At 34.5% G+C, this 23472-nt stretch overlaps 1 protein-coding gene across 1 annotated transcript in view; it reads left to right on the forward strand.

The window, feature by feature from the left end:
- The window catches only part of LOC149805606 (uncharacterized), a 90402-nt gene extending 76191 nt beyond the window's left edge, over positions 1–14211 (forward strand). The window contains exons 4-8 of the mRNA XM_089950239.1: positions 1098–1316; positions 1883–2011; positions 8618–8662; positions 10270–10354; positions 11494–14211. Coding sequence (XP_089806365.1) covers positions 1098–1316; positions 1883–2011; positions 8618–8662; positions 10270–10354; positions 11494–12004 — 989 coding nt within the window. The 3' untranslated portion in view covers positions 12005–14211. The remainder of the gene's footprint in view (positions 1–1097; positions 1317–1882; positions 2012–8617; positions 8663–10269; positions 10355–11493) is intronic.
- Positions 14212–23472: the final 9261 nt, after the last annotated feature.

The following is a 23472-nucleotide window of genomic DNA, read 5'->3' on the forward strand; positions in this document are numbered from 1 at the left end:
GGTGCCGAGATGGTTACATGTGAAGTTCCTGCACTGTTTGTGTATCCAGGAGACGATTGCAACTAGATCATTGTAATGAAAGCTTCCGATGTCATGGAGGGAGAGGCGAAAGTACACGGCAGCTTCCCTCTTCCCTATAGATCCACCCCTGCATTATTCAATGTAGTTGAGTTGACTTTGGTCTTTTATCGTTGGTAAACGATGCATAAATAAGAATTGACTTATAACTAGTCGAATATAATATTTATTTTAAAAACATTTTACATTTCATTTGTAATGTTGAATAACTTTTGAATCCGAAGGAAACATTACTCGTGTACTATCACAAGATGTGTTCAATGTAAATGTAATATGGCAATGAATAGAACAATCCATACGATACTTATGGACATTTATTGCTTTGAAAATCGATGTCGGTGTCGGAACTTGAGTATTCGTTTATAAAGTGTAAACTAGCCATTGAAAACCTTGGCGTATGTATGTGTATATTACATATGTGTTGCATGACACTATGAACTTCTTTACATCGCCGCTTTAATTTGTGACAACTTGATACATATTTTTGTCGAATGAATTGTATGTACTCAGATGTATTTCATTCTCTTAGTATTGGAATACATGTAAGAAAGTGCATCTAACACAAAAATGGTCTTTCCTCCCCAATCTGTCTCTTTCAAAGGTTACATCGATACCGTTTACAAGTAACGTCTTCATAACCTTTAGTTAAATATGTGTATTCAGTTTGCTATTTGCTATTTTTAGTCCCCCGTACACTATTTGCTGCAATTTAATATGTTTAAATTATACCATTTATATTAAGTACATTTTCATAGTTTCTTTAAACTTATGTTACTATCAGAACGTCTTTTCTAAGATAAGCCTTTCGATGTTGATTAGGGTCTGATTGAATTGAACTGATTGATAGTTATTATTCAGCTCGAGTTTTCTACCGACCACACAATCTATTAAAATAAATATTATTAAAAAAAACAATATATATCGTCCTCAAAGTAGCCGACAAATGAATACGATGTGGTAAGACCTGATTTCTCGAAGCTATTTTTAAGGTATGATTTTTTATATTATCATATTTCTAGAGAATACTTCTGAATGCAGTCGACGTAATTGGACACTTGTTGGTTCCGATCTATGTCGGATGGATCTAAAATCTTCTTACCGATGGACGCAGGTACGACAGTTTTGTACAGATATAGGAGGACAACTCGTGTCTCCAAATGAACTACGGTTAAATTTGGAAAACGACCGGACGTATTGGCTTGGAATTCATCGTATAACAAAAATTCATGAAGCGAAAGGTAACAAGAAATGAATTTGTAAATGCAATGTTGAATATTTATCTTTAAAATTACGTATTAGACTTTCAAAAGGAATTCCACAAAATCCAAGTCCGCTATTTTTATCATGTACGCCCCCGCCAAAATCTTCACTTACATATGCATCCAAAAAAATAAAAATTAAATGAAATTACAGAGTGTTCTGAAAGTTGACGGGTGCCAATATCACAGCCAAAGTAAATAAAATTGCCTTGAAACGTATCCTACTTAATTCTCAAGGTAAGAAGATGTGTTGTTTCATGTGGAAACATTGTGTTTAGAATTATTTGCTCTTGTAGTTAATATAGATTGATGAACGAATGTTTGCATACATATATCATGAATAATTCAATACCACTATGAAATAAATATCGAAGCATACCATTTGAAATTATTTTCCAGAAAATTGATATGTTTCATGATCGTTCTGGATTGATGATCAACTGCGTTATCCAGAAAAAAAAATACGTTTTAACCATTTTAAAATCATAATCTATTCAGTATGTTTTTAAATGTTTACATGAATTATATGAATTCATAATTTGAAGAAAACAATTCCGCATTAGAGGAAACGGTCATAAAGAACAATACGTACTGTGCAGTGGCCCGTAAAGAAGGTGACTTGTTGTTGCTTGAGGGAGAAGATTGTGAAGCGAAGCACGCCATTTTATGCCAAGGTAGCAATATGTCATATCATTTATTGTGTTTATTTTAGATTGTGAGTGTTTTCTTTGCATCAAGTTACTCGTGGTAACATGGCGATTATGTATAAATGTAGGCATGTATGTATGTATGTATGTATGTATGTATGTATGTATGTATGTATGTATGTATACTTATAATACTAACATTAATAATAATAATATTACTAACAACCATTTTACAATTAGATGCATGGAACCAACATTATTGAGAATAAGCTCAATTTATATAAGGACATAATATCCAGAAAATGTAAATAAACTTGCTCCACCAGGTACATTGTAGATATACAGAACAAAGGTAGTTAAATAACAAAGGAGAAGGTTAATGCATTTATATTTATTTTTTATGCATTTTTCAAATGGAACAGGTGGCACTTTTTAAAAAATGAATTAGATTACAATTAAATGGGTTGTATTTTCTATAATTTCCCTTGATGTTATGTTCCAAACGTGCGATCCTGAATATTGATACATTTTCTAAAAAGAGTTCTTGATTTAGTTTTGTGGTTGAAATTTGGAAACTGAAATTTATCTTAAATTGGAGTGTTGCTATTTTTTTTAAGCACGAAGTTCATTGACATATAATAGGGTCATATAGCTTGAAATGTATGCATGCGTCGAACCTTTCTCAAAAATATTGGATTACTTGCTGTTAAGATATTTATGTTATTGAGTGCATTAGGGATGTTTTCGTTGAGGTCATGAGTCTGTAAGCCATTTTTTAAACGGTTCGACTTTACGCTCATCGCGGCAAGTACAAACGTCATTATTGACGCAGTTCTTGAACTTTATATCTACTATATGATGACTGATATTTTCCTAAGATTTAACAATTATCCCAACTAAGCAACACCTATAAAATAATTGATAGTATCATTTTGCAATGTCGATATAAGGATGTATTGTTTCATTTTAATAGTTCTGAAACGTTTGTTGATAATAATCGGGTACCAGCTTTCAATCCTTAACTAGATCAAAATCAACAGTTTGCTTTGCAATCAGAGAAATGTACTTGTCACGAGCTTTAAAAATGTTCACTTTGTAAAAATATAATCCAATGCTTCCTTGACCATTTTAATTTTTCACCATTTTTTTTTTCAAACTGAGGACAATATTTATATACGTCCTTTTTCTTAAAAAAAAACATACGAACCTAATAGTATTAGGAACATTAAAACTACAGACTTATTTTGTTGTAAAGTGGGGGAATGTTTTCCACTTTCAAGCCCTAATTCGTTTAAACAAAATTGAAATTCCCTTTCCTCCTTTAGTCTTTCTTTCTTTATTTCTCCCGCATCGTTTTCGCTTGGCAGACTTATTTCCTTTAGGTTCTCTCTCTCTCCCTCTCTGCGTTTTACCGTTTTTGTTCTTCATGTAAAGGTACTGCTCTCTCTCTCTCTCTCTCTCTCTCTCTCTCTCTCTCTTCTTTCTCCAAGTACATCTCCTTCCTTTCTTCCTGTGACTGCGAAATTCTTTCTTGAAGATCAAATATTCTTGACTCCATTTATTTATTGAATGTTAATATCATTTTGAAACTTTTCATGTTGTAGGCAAATAAAAGCTCACTAACCAAATCAAACTCACTTTTTTCCAAAACATTGTTTTTCACCAAATATTAGATCCGAATACTTATATCACTTGTTTTAAAAATGCAAATGCTTGCTCGTTTCACTAAAGATGTCTAAAGTGCAAAAAAAAAATCCGGGGCTTACGAGATTCAAGAAAACGGTGAATAAAATTAGAAAACAAAGGTCTCTGAAAATATCCAAAACAACAAACATTGGTCCTACTAATAAAACTTCCCAGTAAATGTTAATGGAAACCCAAATTAAATACAACGCCTACAATGTTGATGTGTGTAGTGTACCGTATTATTTTGTTAAAAAAGTTAAATATATCAACCGAATATATAAAAAAAAACTTTCGAAAAACTAAACAGTGAAAAATACATATGCATAGCACAATGATGTAATATTGCTTATCTTTTTTCTTTATTGTATATATTTGATAACGATTCATTTTTTAAAACTCCGCAATGCATTATCCACATAAGTTTGGATTCCGAATTGAAACGTATGGCATATGTTTGTTTCTAATGGCATAAGTATAGTTGTATATGCCGTCTAGCAAGCATGCAGGCTGAAGATATTCTTTTCATAGTCAGGTAACAAGTTATGTAGGTAGGCAAAACGAAAGTCATGATTCGTCACATTGGCCAGGTTTGGTTGTGACGGAAATTGTATATAGCGTGGGCTCAGTAGACGAAGTAAACAATCGATTTGAGGTCGCGTTTTATTCACGAGTGATTACCTTGAATCTTTATGAAGATGTCGGCCATTCGGAAAATTTAAAAAAATATATTATCTACATGGACAAACTATAGTACCTTAAAGACGTAGTGATGATTATGATGGTTTCGTTATAAAATGCTAGGAACATAATAGCGAATATATATGGGATGCCTATTTATCATTTATCGAGAGCACATATTGGTATTATATGCATGATCAGTATTGACATTGTAGGTCTCGTGTAGCTAGCTAGGTACGTAGCTGAAAGACTTAAATAAAACAGTCCACGGGTCTATATGATATTAAGTACTTTTCCATCCACAACAAAGATCACAAAATGTATCCTTCTTCGAAAACTATCCGCAGATGAGGTGGTAGATTCATGCTATAAGCGTGACTGACTGATCATTATGTGCCTAGTGTACATCAGAGAGGAACATTACTCGAGTAAAACACTTCGCCTATATTGTTGAATTGTGCGGTTATCTACAAAAAAGATTCAGCTCAAAAAAAGCATGTTGCCAATACGGAAAACATTTTTAATTAATGCAAACTGTAATAAGTACGCCTATTAAAATGTAATTATTGAGTTGAATATGTTAAGCAACATGAGTGAAACATGTGTATGTGGTTAAAAATACAATGATCGGCAAGAAACAAAATCCACACATATTGTATAACCAATTCCTTTAACAAAGTTTCACGCATAGAATCAAAATATTTATCTCAAAACCGTACTCATGAGAATGTTTGACTGAATAAGCAAGAAGACAAACTCCTTATTGAATGGAACTTTTCGTAAAAAGATGAATGGTAAAATTAACTTTTGACACGGTAACTGCGATTGACTCTGACATTGCGGTTGTATAAGTCTTTATATATATCAACGCTCAAACTGAATCCATTTCAGAGAATTAACGGGTTAATAAAATACTGTAATGAAGAGAGGAAAAAGGTAAAAATGCCAATCATACAATTTTGAATGAGTAATTGTCGCTCATTAGAGATAAAGTCGCGATTTTATATTTCTGTTCATAAAAATCAATGCAATCTTTCTCGAGACATTATCATCCATTTACTGAATATCGCTATGGAAACATTTCAAACTCTAAGCAACATTGTTAATCACCATGCAGTTAGAAGACTTTGGACATGTAGTGGAAAGCATAGGTAAATAATTGACTATTGTATGTCCAAACAAGTACTTTTCGTGTATCCCATTTAGATAAACAAACAATGAAGTTTAACAAAAACGCAAATTACATCAGAAATCTATGAATATCTATGCCATTATCTTTTCGACTCCATGGTCGCAAACACGATAACAGGAAGAAACGAAACCAAATAAGAATTGTATAAATCAACAACTAATTTATTTTCCTAAAATCAATATTGAACAATTAAATAACGCACATTATCGCGAATTATACCAATAAGATTCGTGAAAGTTCTATGAAGATTATAGAGTATTCCAAATTTGTTCCAGATGTGTTCCAAATAAGGTCCAGTAATACATGTCTTGATGTGCCAGCACTCTTAAATTTGAATATATTCAACAGTCTCGATGAATCACAATGATATATATAAGAAGGCATTTTAAAATATTCACAATGACACAGAAATGGCGATTTTACCCTAATGTGTTTGAGCACTTTGTAAGTCCAATAAATAATTGAAATAAATGCGTTCTATTTAATAATAATCGAATATAGCTAAACGAACAACGCAACTGCAGATGTTTAAGATATTAATAATAAACTAGGTTAATCACTACCATTATATAAAACTAACACACTAACATAATCGGAATGAGGATCACGAGTTAATTTCCGGTACCTTCTAAGCTGGAAACATGGTCAACAGGTCATAGCAATGTAATGTTTACAATAATTACCTTTACACTATTCAACAAAACTGAAACACTCATCATATCTCTACATAACATCATACAACATATATTACAAAGAACAGGCTTAGAAGACTTTATTCAAGGAATATAAGAGCCTTCTTGAACATCATGTACAACATAAAGATTATAACTGGACAACCGAAAAGTTCCATGAGTTTCGTTCAGAAATCAAACACAACCACATTGACAAATGAAACATGTGAAGTAGATATCAATATCAATGTTGATCAGGAACTCCTCAACGAAAATGATATCAGGTATGAAAGTAATTCCTAAGGTAAGAAATACATGAATGAAATAACTTTCCCCAAATGACTGATATTAAATGAACATATACAAAACTAACATTGAAGACGTAATGAAGCGGTTTGTCATAATTTTAACCAATCTACAAATATAAAAAAATCATGGATGAAGGGCATCACTTGTCTAAAGGTTTATGTCGTAAACCGTTAATTGAAGTATGATGCGCCACCACTTAATACAGCCAACTAAGTCTATCGTAATTTAGTAATGTTTACCACAAAAATCATACTCGAAAAATTATGTTAACGACTAATTTAATATCAACAGCATATGCAGCATTGCCTCATGGGGGAATGATGTAAAGACAAACTCGCTTTTGTAAAGCGTATCGGATAAGAAAACGCGTGCACTAGATACAAATAAGAGTCAACTGTATGTTAATGATCATCTGGTACGCTTAAATATGAAAATGGGCCCACGAAAATCAAACATAATTTGGTGATTGCTTCTTACGTTTGCAATGGTGACTTTATAACATCTCGTCTGCTAGTTTTTTTGCATCATTTGTTGCACCAAGAGGCGGTATTACGGGTGCAAATCTTAAGCATCCTTTTTACGAATGTCTTGTCAGTTTAAATATTAATTCTAGAATTATCACATAGGCATGGCTATATGGAACTATACGAGCTATTTATACGAGTACTGAAAGTTGATTTAACCCAACCAATTGCCGTCTATAACCTTAGTAAGGATTTAAGAAAAGTATGCACACCGATCTTGAGCAAAAAATTAAAACATGTTATCGGTAACTAAACAAGACAATTAATTGGAATTTCGTAATATTTATAACCGATCATGATTTCGCTTTTAATCTGGTAATTAAAATTTAAAAGGAAAGGACAACCAAACTACTGTTTGTAAAGTTTGTTTACGGCAACAGATAACTAAATAGACATTTGATGACATCTTTAAGATAATTTATAATATGTAAAACTGTATAACATTTAGTATTTAGTTGGATTGTGAGCATAGAGCGATTCGCTTGTAATAGCAATCTATGGTAATTAGATAATCTTCCCTGTTTACCGCTTTCGTTATTTCCTAATGATCTTTAATTATTTATGTTTAAAATAAATTGTTATGACATACCAATTACTCGATGTTGGTTTAGAATGAATTCTTCTTTATGCGGAATCCACGGAGACATCAGGAAAAGGAAGCAATTTAGAACATACTGGTATGAACATATAGATGCTTTTGAAGGATAAAATATATCGCTAAACAACTATAACAGCGATGTTCAACACATTTATGTTTGGAAGTAGATTTTTTGTTCCTCACAATGTCCATATGCGAACAAGGCAATGGTTTCACAGTTCGAGGGACAAATTACTTGGCTCATAATGTGATGTAACGTCGATATGCGATTATTTTAATTCAACTCAGTGTTAAGAGAGATGTCGTTCAACCTTCATTATGATTCGGATGATTTGGCATGCACGAAGCCTTTTTGCACCAAGAAGCGGTAATACGGCTGCAAATCTTAAGCTTCCTTGATACGAATGTATTGTCAGTTTAAATAATAATTCTAGAATTATCACATATGCATGGCTATACGGTGTTTTACGAGCTATTTATAAGGTTACTGAAAGTCAATGTAGCCAGACAATTATTGTCTTATGACCTTAGTAACGTTTAGAGAAATGTATGTACACGAACCTTGAGTAAAATACATAAAAAATGTGTAACTAAACAAGAAAATTCATTGGAATTTCGTAATAGTTATAACTAGCTCTAATTTCGTTTTCAGTCTAATAATTTCATCACAAAAATAAGGAGAACCAAAAATGCTATTTGGAGAGATTGTTTACGGCAAAATCGAAATGAATACACGATTTATGACATCTTTCTGATAATTTATAACATGATAAACTGTATAACATTTTGTATTAAGTTGGATTGTGAGCATAGAGTGATTCGATTGTAACAGCAATCAACGGTAATTAGAGAATCTTTCCTGTTTATCTGTTTCGTCATTTCTTAATGATTTTGATTTATTTATGTTTCCAAATAATTGTTTCTGAAATTCCAATTGCTCGATGATGGTTCAGAATTGAATTATTTTTTATGCAGAATCCACGGAAACACCTGGAAAAGGAAGCAATTCAGAACATACTGGTACGAACAATTGCTTTCTTTTGAAACACAAGACATCGCAAAACAAATATACAACGCAACACATTTATATTTGGAAGGCAACTAAACCAGAAATTGACTGAACAAGATTTGGATTCACATTTCGAGGGAGAAATTAACTGGCTAAATAATGTGATGTAACATCGATAACGTCTGGTTTTAATGGAACTAAACGATGTTAGGAGAGATGTCGATCAACTTTCAGTATGATTCAGATAAATTGGCATGCACAAACGTTTGCACCAAGAGGCGGTATTAAGCCTGCAAATCTTAAGCTTCCTCGATAAGAATGTCTTGTCAGTTTAAATATTAATTTTAGAATTATAATTTATGCATGGCTATACGAAATTATACCAGCTATTTATAAGAGTACTGGAAGTCGAGTTAAACCAAAACATTGCCGTCTAATAACCTTAGTAAGGTTTAAAGAATATTATGCAAACCGACCTTGAGCAAAACATTAAAACATGAGATATCTATGCTAATGTATAACATGCTAAACTGTATACGATTTTGTATTAAGTAGGATTGTGAACATAGAGCGATTCGTTTGCAATAGCAATCTACGGTAAGGAGAGCATATATCATGTCTACCTTTGTCGTTATTCTCTAAAGACTTTGAATTATTTACGTTTCCAAATAATTGTTATGAATTTCGAGTCAATGGATCATAGTTTATAATTGAATTTTTCTTTGTTTAGAATCAACAAAGACACAAGGAAAATGAAGCAATATAGAAGACATTAGTATGAACATTTGCAATCTTTGAAGGATAAAATATCACTCAAAACATTTATAAAAGCGGTATTCAACACATTTACATTTTGAAGCCGATTTTTATTCCGCATATTGTGCTATCAATGAAATTAAATTCAGTTTCAAAATGTCCAATGTTTGTAAACTTCATTTCAAATTGACCGAATTTCGTATTTATTTGGTGCTTGTTTGTTTTAAAACTAAAGTTAATTTTCCTTCAAAATGAAACAAATACTCTTTGTATGCTAGCATCTTGACGTCTTCAAATATTGATGAAATCGAATGTTCTGACCAAACAATGTTGATGGCTTATTGCATCACGATGTCAATGTTCGCATTGCACCTCATAACACGCATTCTCACAATTGATCTTTATCATTAATTAGATTAGACAATAGAACGGTAATCATCAAAACGTAATCTTGGCTGACAATTGTCAATGCAACCCAAGCATATCATCTATTTTCCGACATATACAAGCACATGGGGGATTAAACAATGCAATTATGTCAGATTAGATAAGCCATGCATTCGTTTTATAGTATGCACTATTGGAAGGAAAGCATAAGAGAAAACGAAAAAAGCGAAGCTTTTAGAAACGAAGACAAATAACGATATAGGACGAACATAATACAATATCAAACTGATCATATGAAACATACTATCAATGCCAAAATAACCGTTTACGGTCATTGTTCCGTAGGAAAATTATTATTATTATTATTAGTATTATTATTATTATTATTATTATTATTATTATTAGTGTTAGTCTTATTATTATCATTATTATGTTTGGAGTCTAGTTGCTAACAATAATTTTGTTCCTTTTATAGCTGGCACTATTATATACGTGGTGGTTGCTGTGTCTGCTATATTACTCGTCGCAATAGTAATCACTTCCCTTGCCTGTCTTTTGAGGTATATAGATGCATGTTACATATTGAGCCACAAAAAAATATTCACCTTTGCTATATTGTTGTCTTTTATATATGGATAAATAACAACTTTCCTTGACCTTGGTATGCAAGTGTCAAATATCTAGGGTTGGCATATATCGTTGATCGTGCTATATAGGTGGTAGCCAGGGATAGAAATGACCTTCGACCTTGTTATATAAGTATCTTCTGTAACGAGTTGGTGAATTCTGTCTTTACATATAGCACGATCATACTTGGCTTTGCTATATAGATCCTTGCTTTTTAAACAGACAATGTATAGTTGACCCTTTCAAGTAGGTCGTTGCCATATATAAGGGTCACTGCTTTACTTGTTTGTGCAAAAAGGTGTCTTTTATCATTCCAGGTGACAACTACACTTGACATTGTCATACAAAGGACTGATCTGCATAAGTGGCAACTAGCATTGCCACTGTTATGTATAAAAATGCGATATTTAGGGACAGCAGCTTTACTTGCCCTGCAATGTATGTGTAACGTAAATCTATATAGTCATTTACTTTTACTTCATATATGTAGAGTGCATAGGAACAATACATAGGTGTTTACGATCCTTAAGATTCATCTTGAAAATACATATATGCATGATTTTGGAGAAAAATCGGGTTGGATGGTTGGGTTATGTGGTATAATAATGCCACGTGGAGATGTGAGCATTGCCACATTAAACGTATTCTGACATAAGAATGGAGTATGAACATATTGCGCTGTTGAACATTATGATTGTATAAAGAACGTAGAAGGGGATAGCTGATTGATTCTTATTTCCTTTTTCTTATTTCATTTGAATCTGCAGATTTGTTTAATGATGTGTTTAGATATAGTTTACAGGAAAGAATTAATTGGATTTTTGATCGGGATTACAATGTCTTATTTTACTGTTGTCTATAGATGATAATTATAATATACGCTGCCATATAGATGGTTGTACTACAGAAGGGTCACAACCTTACTTTGTCTTGCAGGTTCATACAATGTATAGCTGACACTGATGCCTTGTAGCATGTGTGTGACAAGTTTACTTGTAGTTGCTATATGAGTGTCTAAATTTATCACTGTTGTTATGTTTATTTATTTACATTTCTAATACATTTATTCCAGGAGACGACAGAACTCTCAACATACAGAAGTACGTGCAATTAATTCTTCAAGTGAGCACGAGGTACTGGTACAAAATATAAGCACTAACCCTCCAGCAAAGCCATTGCGAAAAGCTCACAGTAAGAAAGAGCATGTCCAGAGTTCATATGATAATATTGTCCCTGTCTGCAGTGAACAAGACGTGGATATGCTACAACCTGGCCATTCAAACTCTGTGGAAGAAGACTATGACAAAATAGAATTTGACAAAGAACATAGACAAGACAAAGACATCAACAATGATGGTCAACGTATTTATGACCACACGTTTCTATGTATGACTGATGACCAATACGACCTGACGGATTTGTCTAGTGATAATCTTCCGTTTCTGGATGAAACGTACCATACGACGACATTAGCGCCAAAGTTGAACACCACACATTTAGTACATGGAGAAGATAGTCAATTGAACTTGGAAATATGCACAGAGGTTGATAACGATTTGTACACTACTATGGGACACACGTGATAGTTATTTAAGGCTGTATTAGTTTCATAATGAGTAGCCTATAATAAAGATTAAATAGAGAAAGCAGAAAGGGAATCTACACATAGGTAACCTGAAATATTATACAATCTGTTCCTACTATAACTTACAAAGATTGTAACAGCTTTAAATTTAAAATGCGATTGCAGATGTCATACATTAGCAGTTTTCTGTACGTAATTCAGTATATTTTTATCGACTCATGTCATGCCTATATATATATATATATATATATATATATATATATATATATATATATATATATATATATATATATATATACATATTTAGTGTTGCTGAATTCATCGGTAAGGTTTATGAAAACATCAGAATCTTTCACAATCTTGGGCATGATAGAATGCTGTTATGTTTTTCCACTACTGTGCAAGCTGAAAGGCATTCTGGCTTGTGTGTGCATTATTTTAGATATATGCCATTTGTTGCCATTCTACCTGCTGAAACTGAAACAGTTACCTTACCTACTGAATTAAATTGAATCCAAGGACAATATATCGTATATGTCGTTGAATAGTTGCAAACTGAGTTTGTAAATTTTTCTAAATGTACCGTAAACTGATTCGAAAGCAATTAGTGTAATTTCTTGCAGTAAGTAATGTATTACTTCTCATAATCGTACTATAGATACCGCCCTGCTATTATGCTTACTGTGTATTTCATCATTAAATGTATCTAGGCTTTTTATATAAATGTTCTCTCACATTGTATGATATAATAACCTCTAGCAATTTTCAACACCATATTTTCTACTATCCTTCCCTATACGAGTATATTGTTCTGATCTACTAATTGTATACATATTACCCTACAATCAGTCATATGCATATATTTGTTGTTAAATCTAAAGTGCTTTCTTGGTGTATTTGTACACAACTAACATTTATATTTATATAATGGAGAGAAAATGGAAGATATGTATAGTTTACAAGACACAAGAAGGCCGCATATCATGTTTGGTCTTATCTTGTATCAAACCAGCGATCTTTAGATTACGTGTTAAATGATCGACAGGACCTAGGATGACTGAGTGGTCTGAAGCAGTCGCCTTTGTCAGTGTGGGTTCGGGTATCGGGCTGGGCTAATGTTGTTAGGTGAGAAAGCTACCAGTAGTATCCAATGGATCGGTGGCTCTTACCGGTTCTTTGCAGGTCCATCTTCCGCCAGTTTTACTTGCCGTCATGTATAGCTACAAAACAAAAACAAAAGCATCATCGACGATCTACCAACTTAGCTACATATCATTCCTCAAGGGTTCGTATCCGATAATGTTACATCCAAATATACTCCCTCTCTATCTCTCTCTCAAGTATGTTTGTATTCACGAGTAGATATCAGCGTACACAAACATACAATTATACAAACACATCGAACAATTTGATTTAGAATGTGCATTAACTTTACCTCTGATGCGACAAGTGCAGTTCATGAACGTTTCATTGTCTAAAATTGAAAGTATCTGTATGGTTTATTTTTATTAATATTTACTATTTAGAACATAACTGTATCCTTGTTCACCTCCATTTCGAGAGATATTGAGCTGCAACCACTGACTCTAGGTCACCGTTGTCGCCAGCGACGATAGACAATCATGGCTTGGAGGCAATCAGTATTTTCATCTGGCATAAAGGATGAAAACAAACAAACAGTGAGACACATTGGCAGTATGCTATCACTGATTTGATATGTGATAAGAGATGCTAGGAAGTAAAATAGAACGGAATCAGCATAATGTACTTGTCTGTCTAATGATATATGTTTTCAAAGGAAAATTTGAAAATTTAACAATGAAGCACGCGTTTGACATTTGTTATAACACAATCTGAATGTATGCTGTGTGGGATATACAGATCTACATATATGTACCACTGCCCTGTCTGTTTCATAAATGCCTTCTTTAAACAAGATTATCCCCTCTCTAACCGAACTACCTGTCTTGGAGACCTGTGTGTGGATGTGTGTGTGTGTGTGTGTGTGTGTGTGTGTGTGTGTGTGTGTGTGTGTGTGTGTGTGCGTGTGTGTGTATGTATGTGTGTGTCACATGTGTGCGTCTCTATTTTTCTTCCTCATTGTAGCACTATCGTCAGTGTCGGAAAGACAGAACAATATAATGTAAACCTCTTTAATTCTGTTAACAAGAAAGACATACTCCTAATAAAAAGTTCTTCATGCAATATGAACACGTGTCGTCAATGAATGTATTTCGCTTCTGTACATTTTATTTGCATTATCACTATGTTTACATCTGCATAATTGATCAGTGGTGGTGGATCATGGCAAGAAAAAAAAATCGATACTGATCATGTGTGTATATGTTATTTTCATTATTGTTTTCCTGCAGTTTATTTTGGTTAAGTGGATCTAAACCAGTTGTTCAAAGCGCATGATATTTTATACTTGTCTGCCAGAGTATTTGGTGGAATAGTAAAACAGTAATCTATAATTGTCTGCCAGAGTGTTTGGTGGAATAATAACCCAGGCTAACCCCATGGAAGAAAACCTACAGTGGTACGTGAAACTACTGATAGCATATGCCAAACCGAGATTCGAACTCACGCAGACAGAAGTCTTAGAATATACTAGGCTACCATAGGCCCAGTTGACATATGGCTTAAATAATACTAGTTGCAGATGCATTTAATGTTTTTGCTCTACGATTCATCTGCAAAAATGTTGATACATGGCAGAGTAAATCAAAACAAAAATGAAATAAAACATATCTGAACAGGCGACTATACGAAATGAACTGAGTGTGAATCGGGTGTTATCAAGTCAGTATCAATCATCAGAAAAATACAAATCTGCGTTGTTCCTGTGCTGTTCACCGTACATAGGAATGAACAAACATGTGCAAGGTCGTGCTGAAATGACAAAGCCGTACTGAAAATGTATCTAATATCAGCATAATCATTATAAAACCTAACTCACACAAATTATATATACCACACCGTTACCGAAACATGTATTGCTTATATCATCATGTCATAAAAGAGTATCTGAACACACTGGAACATTGCTAAATATAGCAGGTATGTCTCGATAACAATATAAATATTCTCCATATATTGCTATGTATCAGAAACGATAAGGAAGATGAATTGATTCATTGACAGATACGATATCGTAATATCATTAAAAAAATTCCAAAGGAAGCATCAATTTCTGTATTTCGTTCAACATGTATCGTGAATCAGATCAAATGTTTATCAAATTGCAATTAAGCAGGGCAGATCAGGTAAAGTGTTGTTGGGGAGTGGGATTCAACATTTCGAAAAGCGCCTTGACTTTCCTCGATTTAATACCAACTCAGACGTGTATAAACTAACAGTGTGCATAGTACCCAATAAATATGCGCATGAATAAAACGAAGTTTGAATTTCAAGTGACAAGTTACTGTACATGTATGTGTGCGAACGGTTCTTGCTCGGGTACATCTGGAACTCCTGGAAAGCCCTCACCCCCAATCCGTCCCTGGTAAGTCAGTATGAAAGAGCTATTCAAGATACTTTATGATGTCAATGAAACTTCATTTACGCACACGGTTATCCTAAGATACGTTTCTCAAACAAATATCATAATCTACAAGTCAGCCAAACTTCATCTTCATTTGTACGTGCAACTTCATGAGCATGGTGTGCAATTAAGCAAAACCTATCGAAACACGGCTAACATATGAATGGGCTTTGATATTAAACTTGTGAAATAATCGCTTTGAACTATGAGTTCATCAAATTGGCGGGGTAAGGCGAAGGAACTCTAGTACAGACATAGAACACTCATTTATACGTGTGCACATTTAACTACAATTAGTTAGAATCCAGCTAGAAATTTTAAAAATATAAGGTTAGAACGAACAGTCCTTGCAAGAACGTTTATCAGTAAAAATATATTTTGATAAGGTGTTATATGCAGAATTATGTTTCACCTTACTAAGACATTTGGTTTCCTAACTGAATTAGATTTACGGTCAGTATAAACTACATCTCACGAAACGTGCTTTGTAGTGCTTCAGACTTCAGACTTCAGGCAATCACCACACGTAGTAATTGTTAAAATGTAACAATTGGACTTGATTATACCTTGTCATTTAAGGTAGTGGCCTGAATACTTTATACAGTTTTCATCAAGACATGTGTAAGTATGCCCAGCGTTACACTTAACATTGTTGATAGTATTATATGCTCATCTTGGTCTAAGTTAACATTACATTGTCAGAATCGATTTACATTGTCAGAATCGCCCAGTATTTATAGGTTACTGCATTGGTATGGGAACATATGAACGTTTTTTTGGGATGGAATAATGCACGACCATGGAAGTGCAACATATCCATCCGACAAAACGAGTTCATATTTTCCCATTCAGATGCAGACACTTTTTTATTATGCTCATTTTCTTATTCTACCTAAGGCTTAATTATATAAACAAAATACATTACAAGAAACAACGCAAATGAATGTATGCCGTATTCGAAACTAAATACACAAGCGCATATTTATCATTACATAACAACATTATTAATGCGCACATACATCCGCCTAGATAAATTTGAACTTAGTCGCGCCCTCGACATAATTTTCGAAAGAAAATAGCGGGTCTAGTTAAAATTGAAATTTACAGTCATATTGTGAATTAATGCGCATTCAACAACTTTTCCATTAGATCTGGAATGAAAATATTTTGGTATTTATTTCGAATCGACGAAAGTTTGTGATTTTGGACTGGATTCATCTGTGCAATATGTATATTAAATACATCGGATTGAAGCGGCGGCGCGGGAGAAGCGTGCTTACATCTGCAAGTGTGTTTGTTCTGTCATTGACTCTTTGAAATCATAATGTGGGAAAACTATGAAGTCTTTCAATTGCAATTATCAAAAAGACACTATTGGATGCAATGTTTATTTCAGTTTTAATACAGTAAGGAAGATATAATTGCACCTGGAATATAGTCAAAATTACAGTACAGTTTTGAAAAGTGTAATCAAGTGTGAGAACTTATGACATGGCTCATCTAATTTGGATTTGCAGAACTAAGAAATTATTTTTTGAGGAAATTCTGGATGTAAAACTGTAAATATATTTATTTGGCATTCTTATTACCAGCTACAGGAGACAGTTTATGCCTTGATGGCTTGCATGCTATATGTAGGTACCAAGCAATTTTATGGAATGTGGTGTCTGTAGCAAAATCTGAAACAATGTTTCAAAACGGTAACGTGGAATGTAGCAAACTAGTTGGTATGTTGCAGTCCACGAAACATCTGCTTTAGTTCCTTGAGAAACAAACTGAATCAACCTAACCGTATTGCGTCTACTATGCAAATGTACATGATTTATTTACAAAGTAGTTCCTAATACAACATTGGGCACATATGTCATGTGCGTGTGTACAATATGAAGGTGTACAATATCGTTAAATAGTGCACGATTCTGATAATTTAAAGCTAACGGAGAAACAAAATGAGCATATAATAATGTACGATACTAAACAATATGGTTTTGAACACACGTGTACGAAAGGTGTGCCTAAAATAGTATAGCGTGTTAGGAATTACTTTGGAAAAAATGTCTGTACACTTATGTAGTAAACGTTTAGGCCTTGGTTGAATATATATGTTAGTGAATGAAGAAACCAAAATGCTTCGTCCATTAGAACGTATACCGGATGAGGACACTGAGTCAAGAAAGAAATTTTCAAACAAGCAATCGAATGAACGTGATATTCGAAATGTCTACATCCAACACGATCAGCCCATCAATTGAAAATACCGTTTTTATAATTGGAACAGTAATTAAGGAGAATATTTTTTATATTTTAATAAGGAGAATGGTTCAGGTTATTACCCGTGCTCTCTTGGGAAATACAAAATAATATATCATAGGAAAGCATATTGAAGATAAAGGTTAGTCATATCAATAAGAGACGTACCATTTTACATATCTGTCGAAGTGTCTGGTTGGATTAAAGATGCAACTGAAGGTTTTGATAGGAAACTGCAAGCCTAAAATGCCAAAAAGCCAAGACAATAAAAAAGTATTATGTCTGCGGGCTAAATGGACTATCACAGAAAAGCTGCTTTGCAATTGTCTCCGTGTATCTATTTTGATACAATGTTAGGCTAGATACATAATACGCAGGTATCATCTAGGTCAAAGCTAGGGTCCTTCCAACAGCAAAATGCAAGTGTTAGGAAATAAACATGTCTTTAGACGGCAATACAAGAAGAATGGTAATACATATAAGTACATATATGCATTTTGAAATTCTTCAAAGTTTACTCTATTAGTTCTACAAATCCGAATGTCATATCCTTCTGTACTAGAATTTGGAGCACATTTCCAGCTGAAATCCGTCTTCCTTTCTGCACTAAAAAACCCCAAACCAGATCATATCATAAAAGCAGGATTCAGTTGGATCAACATAAAAACGAAATACCTGCGCATTCATTCACAACTTGAGTCTGCATTGCAATTTTAAGTATGCCAAAACGACATTTATTCTTTTTGCAATTACTAAGGCCGCTTGGCGGTGCTGTGTGCACGTTAATATTGTTATTGTGTACTGATGAATGAAAGGTTGTGTATTTAGTTTTGAATTCAAGTAATTTGTTTATGGAGAAGGGAATTGTTTTCACGGAGAAATTTACTGAAGGCGGTATAGAAAGAATAAAACAATATCAACTAATGATAACTGATGATATAATCGAGTTTAGTGCGTTGGCTGCCGCAAGTTATCCTTCGAAGGATACATTTTTAAAACCCAAACACATGGATCGATTGGGTGTATACAAAAAAAAAAAAGAAATGTTAATCAGGTAGACAAGCAAGACGTGCATTCAACCGGAGTAGACCGATATGATGAAATGCAAAGAAAGGAATGGTACCAGAAACAAAAACAACAACGACAGCAACAACAACAAAAAAAATGAAAACAAGAAAAACATCAACGACAAGAAGGACATAAACGACAAAAAGAAAAGCAAGGGCATAAACGCCACAGCAAGAGTCTTCCTATCAACTTCCTCCACCTCTGCAACAAGAAGAAGAAACTGATGAAGAATTGTATAGACTATATGGAAAACCAGAAGCAGAATTTCACGATGTCGTTGCAAATGTAATTGGTATTGGATGTCGTCTTACTCCATGCCCTAATACTAGTATCGATGAATTACAACGACTAGAAGTTCTCATGGGAGGGAAACGAGCCGGTATCAATTCTCCAGAAATAATTAATGATATTTGTCGACGATTATTTCAAGGGCCTATTATCACTATTAATGTTTATCGATCTCTCATGATAAAATCGCGGACGACTACTAATTCGATAAACGAACAAATACCATATAAGATGATCATACACAACAACTCGAACCGTAGACCTCTGATGGTCAGAGTAGTCGTGATGGTCAGGGTAGTAAACTCACGTTTACCCGTATATAGAGCGTATTACGGAGGTGGATTCGATAATGTTATTCATGACTACGTACAGGGATGGCTTCCAAAGCAGCACCAATCGCAAAACAATGGTCAATGAAAGCTATCAACGTTATTCGTGAATAATCTCCTAGTGCAATCGGTAACGTTGCTGAAAAAGCGTTCACATCAATCAAATACAGAATAGCACGATTAATACGACGAAAACCACAACCAGTGAAATTACCAAGCACTGAAGTTATGCCTGTGGATGTCATTAAAATGATAAATTAGGCCGAAAATCAAACACTAGCAGCCTTGGTAAATCAAGGAGAGCCTAAGGGGGGAAAAATAAGCACGAGTTTTACTTCAGGAAGTGGTCTTCATGTCCTTGGTAGGCTTACGCGATAACCATTTCGAAAACGTCATTACAATAAGATGTTCAAACGTATATCCGACACAGCATTCGATATGGAAGAACCAGTTCAAAAAAAGTAAATACGTACGCGATTACCAATTTTATTCTTACGACGCCCGTGTACCTAACGCACGTTGAAGAATTGAATTGCCATAATACAAGCAGATATGTTGTACCATCCGAGGCATTTATTGAGGTAGAAAATGAGCTTGTGACAGATGTTCCTCTTAATACAGCATATGGAGGTGATGTCATAGTTGGTTTTCTTAATATTGGTAGTATGGCGTTTGTTGATACCGCCACATACACGATTGATGGGACCAAACATCTACACAATTCAAAAGGACGTTGATTTTGCCATATCATACATAGGGCTGGCAAGATACTCCGAAGATTATATAAGATCATTTGGCCCGTCGATGCTGTTTACCAAAGATACCACTGATCATCCCGATTCCAGTAAATTTCGTCGAGTACAAGTACCACGAGATATTGCGGCTGACCCACGACAGGCTAAAGCGATAGCTAAACCAATCGCCTTGTTTTATATATTACAGAGCTACAACAACAATTACAATTCAGGACTTAATACACGAAATTAATGCTGAACGATGACCGTAAAAGTATTTTCATACTCGATTACACTGTCATATATTTTTCGGATTTTGCAGACATGTCAGAAAATTCGTCTTTTGAGCGAAACACAAAGATGTGCTTGTAAGAAAGGGTAACAATAATGACAATATTTGGCCGACAAGCCGCAGCTGCCGCTTGTAAAGTAGTAATGTTGAAACTTTCACTATGGATGCCAGTAATGACTGAATCGATTGCTGAAGAACAGCGATTACTTTTTTATGAAAACAGGTGGTATGTCGTTGCTGTCATGGCATACAATGTCCACATATAACATTCAGAGCAATGTTACTGGGGTATGTACATGGCAAATAGCGATTGAACAGGGCGTTTCTGCACCAAGACACGTATTTGTTGCGCTGCAAAATGTTAATCGTTTAAATAGTCAGGAGCACAGTCACATGATATTTGACAACGTTGGAGTCAAGGAAGTCTCTTTACGAATAAATGGACATCAAGTACCATCTGAGGATATAGTTTTAAGTTTTGAAAACAATAGTGTTGCATGCTCGTATCATCGAATGTTGTCGTATATGGGACGTGATCAAAATGTAGATACTGGTTTACAAATCTCACAAATGGATTTTACAACGCTGTATCCGCTCCATTACTTTATATTGGAACATTTAGATTTATTTAGGCAATCTATCATTGATATACACTTTAGAGCTAATGTGAATCCCGGTGGTGTTAATTACAGAGCAATTGCGGTCATGCTTAACGGCAAGGCAATGTTGCTTGAATGTGTTGGTGGTCGAATGAGATTCATTGATGCACTAATAGAAAATATGTAATGTTTTCCAAACATATTATTTAAAAATACGAACATGTTAAAAATGGCATCATGCCATTACGTTAGTGTCAGTCTGACTCCTGGTCGGATTAAAAAACTGCAATCCGCATCAATGACAATTCCGGAACCACAATAACGCTAAAGCACAGTCGGATCACAAGCGGTGAAAACATGTTGTCGTTGACAGAACGTCAGCTTAAACACCTTAATAAAGCCTAACAATCCAAAACTGGAATACGACGTGAACTTCCGGAACCATCAAAGATACTGGTAAGACAGGCGGTATATTTCCACTTCTCGCGGAACAGCTGCTGAAATTCCATTACAAAAAGCTGCGGGACATGTTTGCGACCTCCAGGAACACTTCGTTGATTCGACCGCTAGCGGTCCTACTGATGTCAAATTTCGATTTACTTGATGCTGCTAAGCAACTAAAAAAGGTTTTTTTTTTTTTATGCGCGATCAATTACCACAACAACCAAGCAACACCGAAACTGATATTATTAATCTCGATAACTCCATCTCTCTGGAGTTGACTGTGACGAAGTTGTTGTTTTTCAGGATAAATACGGCATTTTAAGAACGGGTAATATCAAACGGAATTATATAGTTCGTAGAGTTATCGGTGCTACCACAGGTAACATTCTAGCATGTATTAACGGCGGTAGAATCCGAGACTCAAAATATATCAATCGCAAATATCAGAAATGAAATTGCAAGAAGTGTTGTGAATCATTTGAAGAATACCGGCGAGACAATGACAGGTGAACTGAGCATGAACGTCAATAAAATAATCATGTTAAGATATCCAACATATGAGGAAGATGCCACAAAAACAAAAAAAAAAAAACATGTAGACGTTAAGTACAATACCATAGATGGTAAATTATCCACGCTGCGGGCCGAGTGTGATGTTCACTTAAATATGTTCATGAACATCCGTAATGTATTTCAAAAACTCAATAAAATCGCAGACAATTGATGTGGCACTCCGTTGACCGCTGACGTGAAACCCTCTGAAATGTAGACAAGCATTGATACAATGAAGAAAAAACTAGAAGATGTCATAAGTGGAATTCCTGATATCGTTAACAAAATTAATCTGATTAAAACTCCTCACAAACAGACCATCAACGTAAAATGCAGAGTGTCATCGGGATTCTCAACATAGTAACAGCAAAATGACACTATCAAACATAGAGCGGAAGTCACTGGTGTGTAAGGTTTTCTGTGTTCAGCGTTACACTACATATCCCTGGAGTCATTCAACCGATAAGTTGTCCGATAATAACACCAGTGACAACATCAGTAGCAGTGAACATATGTGTTTCATCATCGGCGACCATCGAAAGGGTTTCTAATATTATCGCGAAAAAGATATCCACGTGCACGAGCACAAAATTGCAAGATTATGTTGTACAATTAAAAACGGCAATGACAGCGTATACTAAATTGTCGTCGCTGATATCATCAAGCCTTAACGATAAAACTATATCAGATTCTGAATTTGACGCAATACGTAGGATCTACAACGAGGTAATTGATTTAGAAAACTACCATATTTAAAAGCACTGCCTAAATAATGATAGAACCACTTCAGCAGATAGTCGCAGATACAGCCCCCCCCCCCCCGAAAACCACGACGATATCAGTAAACTTCACTAACCCTGAGTTCAGCATTAATTTGCCAACCGCGATTCCAGCAAAAGAAATAGCTCTGGCGCAGTTGCAAGTATGCTACGGTTTGCCCAATATTAGATCCAAAATCAATACACTGGCTGTAGTCAAATAATTCACTGGTATTTGCAAATAAAAATGAACCCAGCGCCGATTGCACCGGGGAAACACCTGACTGGCAAGTTGTTGGAATATCCACTCGGTGTTACCCAATGGAACAGATCAATGATGCATTTCAGCATAAGGCAAAGTTGATATATATATTCACTGGATTACGCTGTTGATATATATCAGTCATTGATGAGATCCGTGCTAGGATGGCCTGAAGTAGCTCCTGAGTATGAAGGACAGCCGTAACCAAAAACGTATGATTGTATCACCGACTAAATGCAATTTATAAAGGAAACAGAGTACACACAGAATATTTATGGAAATGGATCATTCTATCCTGGCTTTTCCGATAACTTAATATTTACATCAAATATTCCATTATTTACGA

Source organism: Sinohyriopsis cumingii, chromosome 2 (genome assembly GCF_028554795.1).
Source record: "Sinohyriopsis cumingii isolate HCF-2022 chromosome 2, ASM2855479v2, whole genome shotgun sequence".
Classification (NCBI taxonomy): domain Eukaryota; kingdom Metazoa; phylum Mollusca; class Bivalvia; order Unionida; family Unionidae; genus Sinohyriopsis; species Sinohyriopsis cumingii.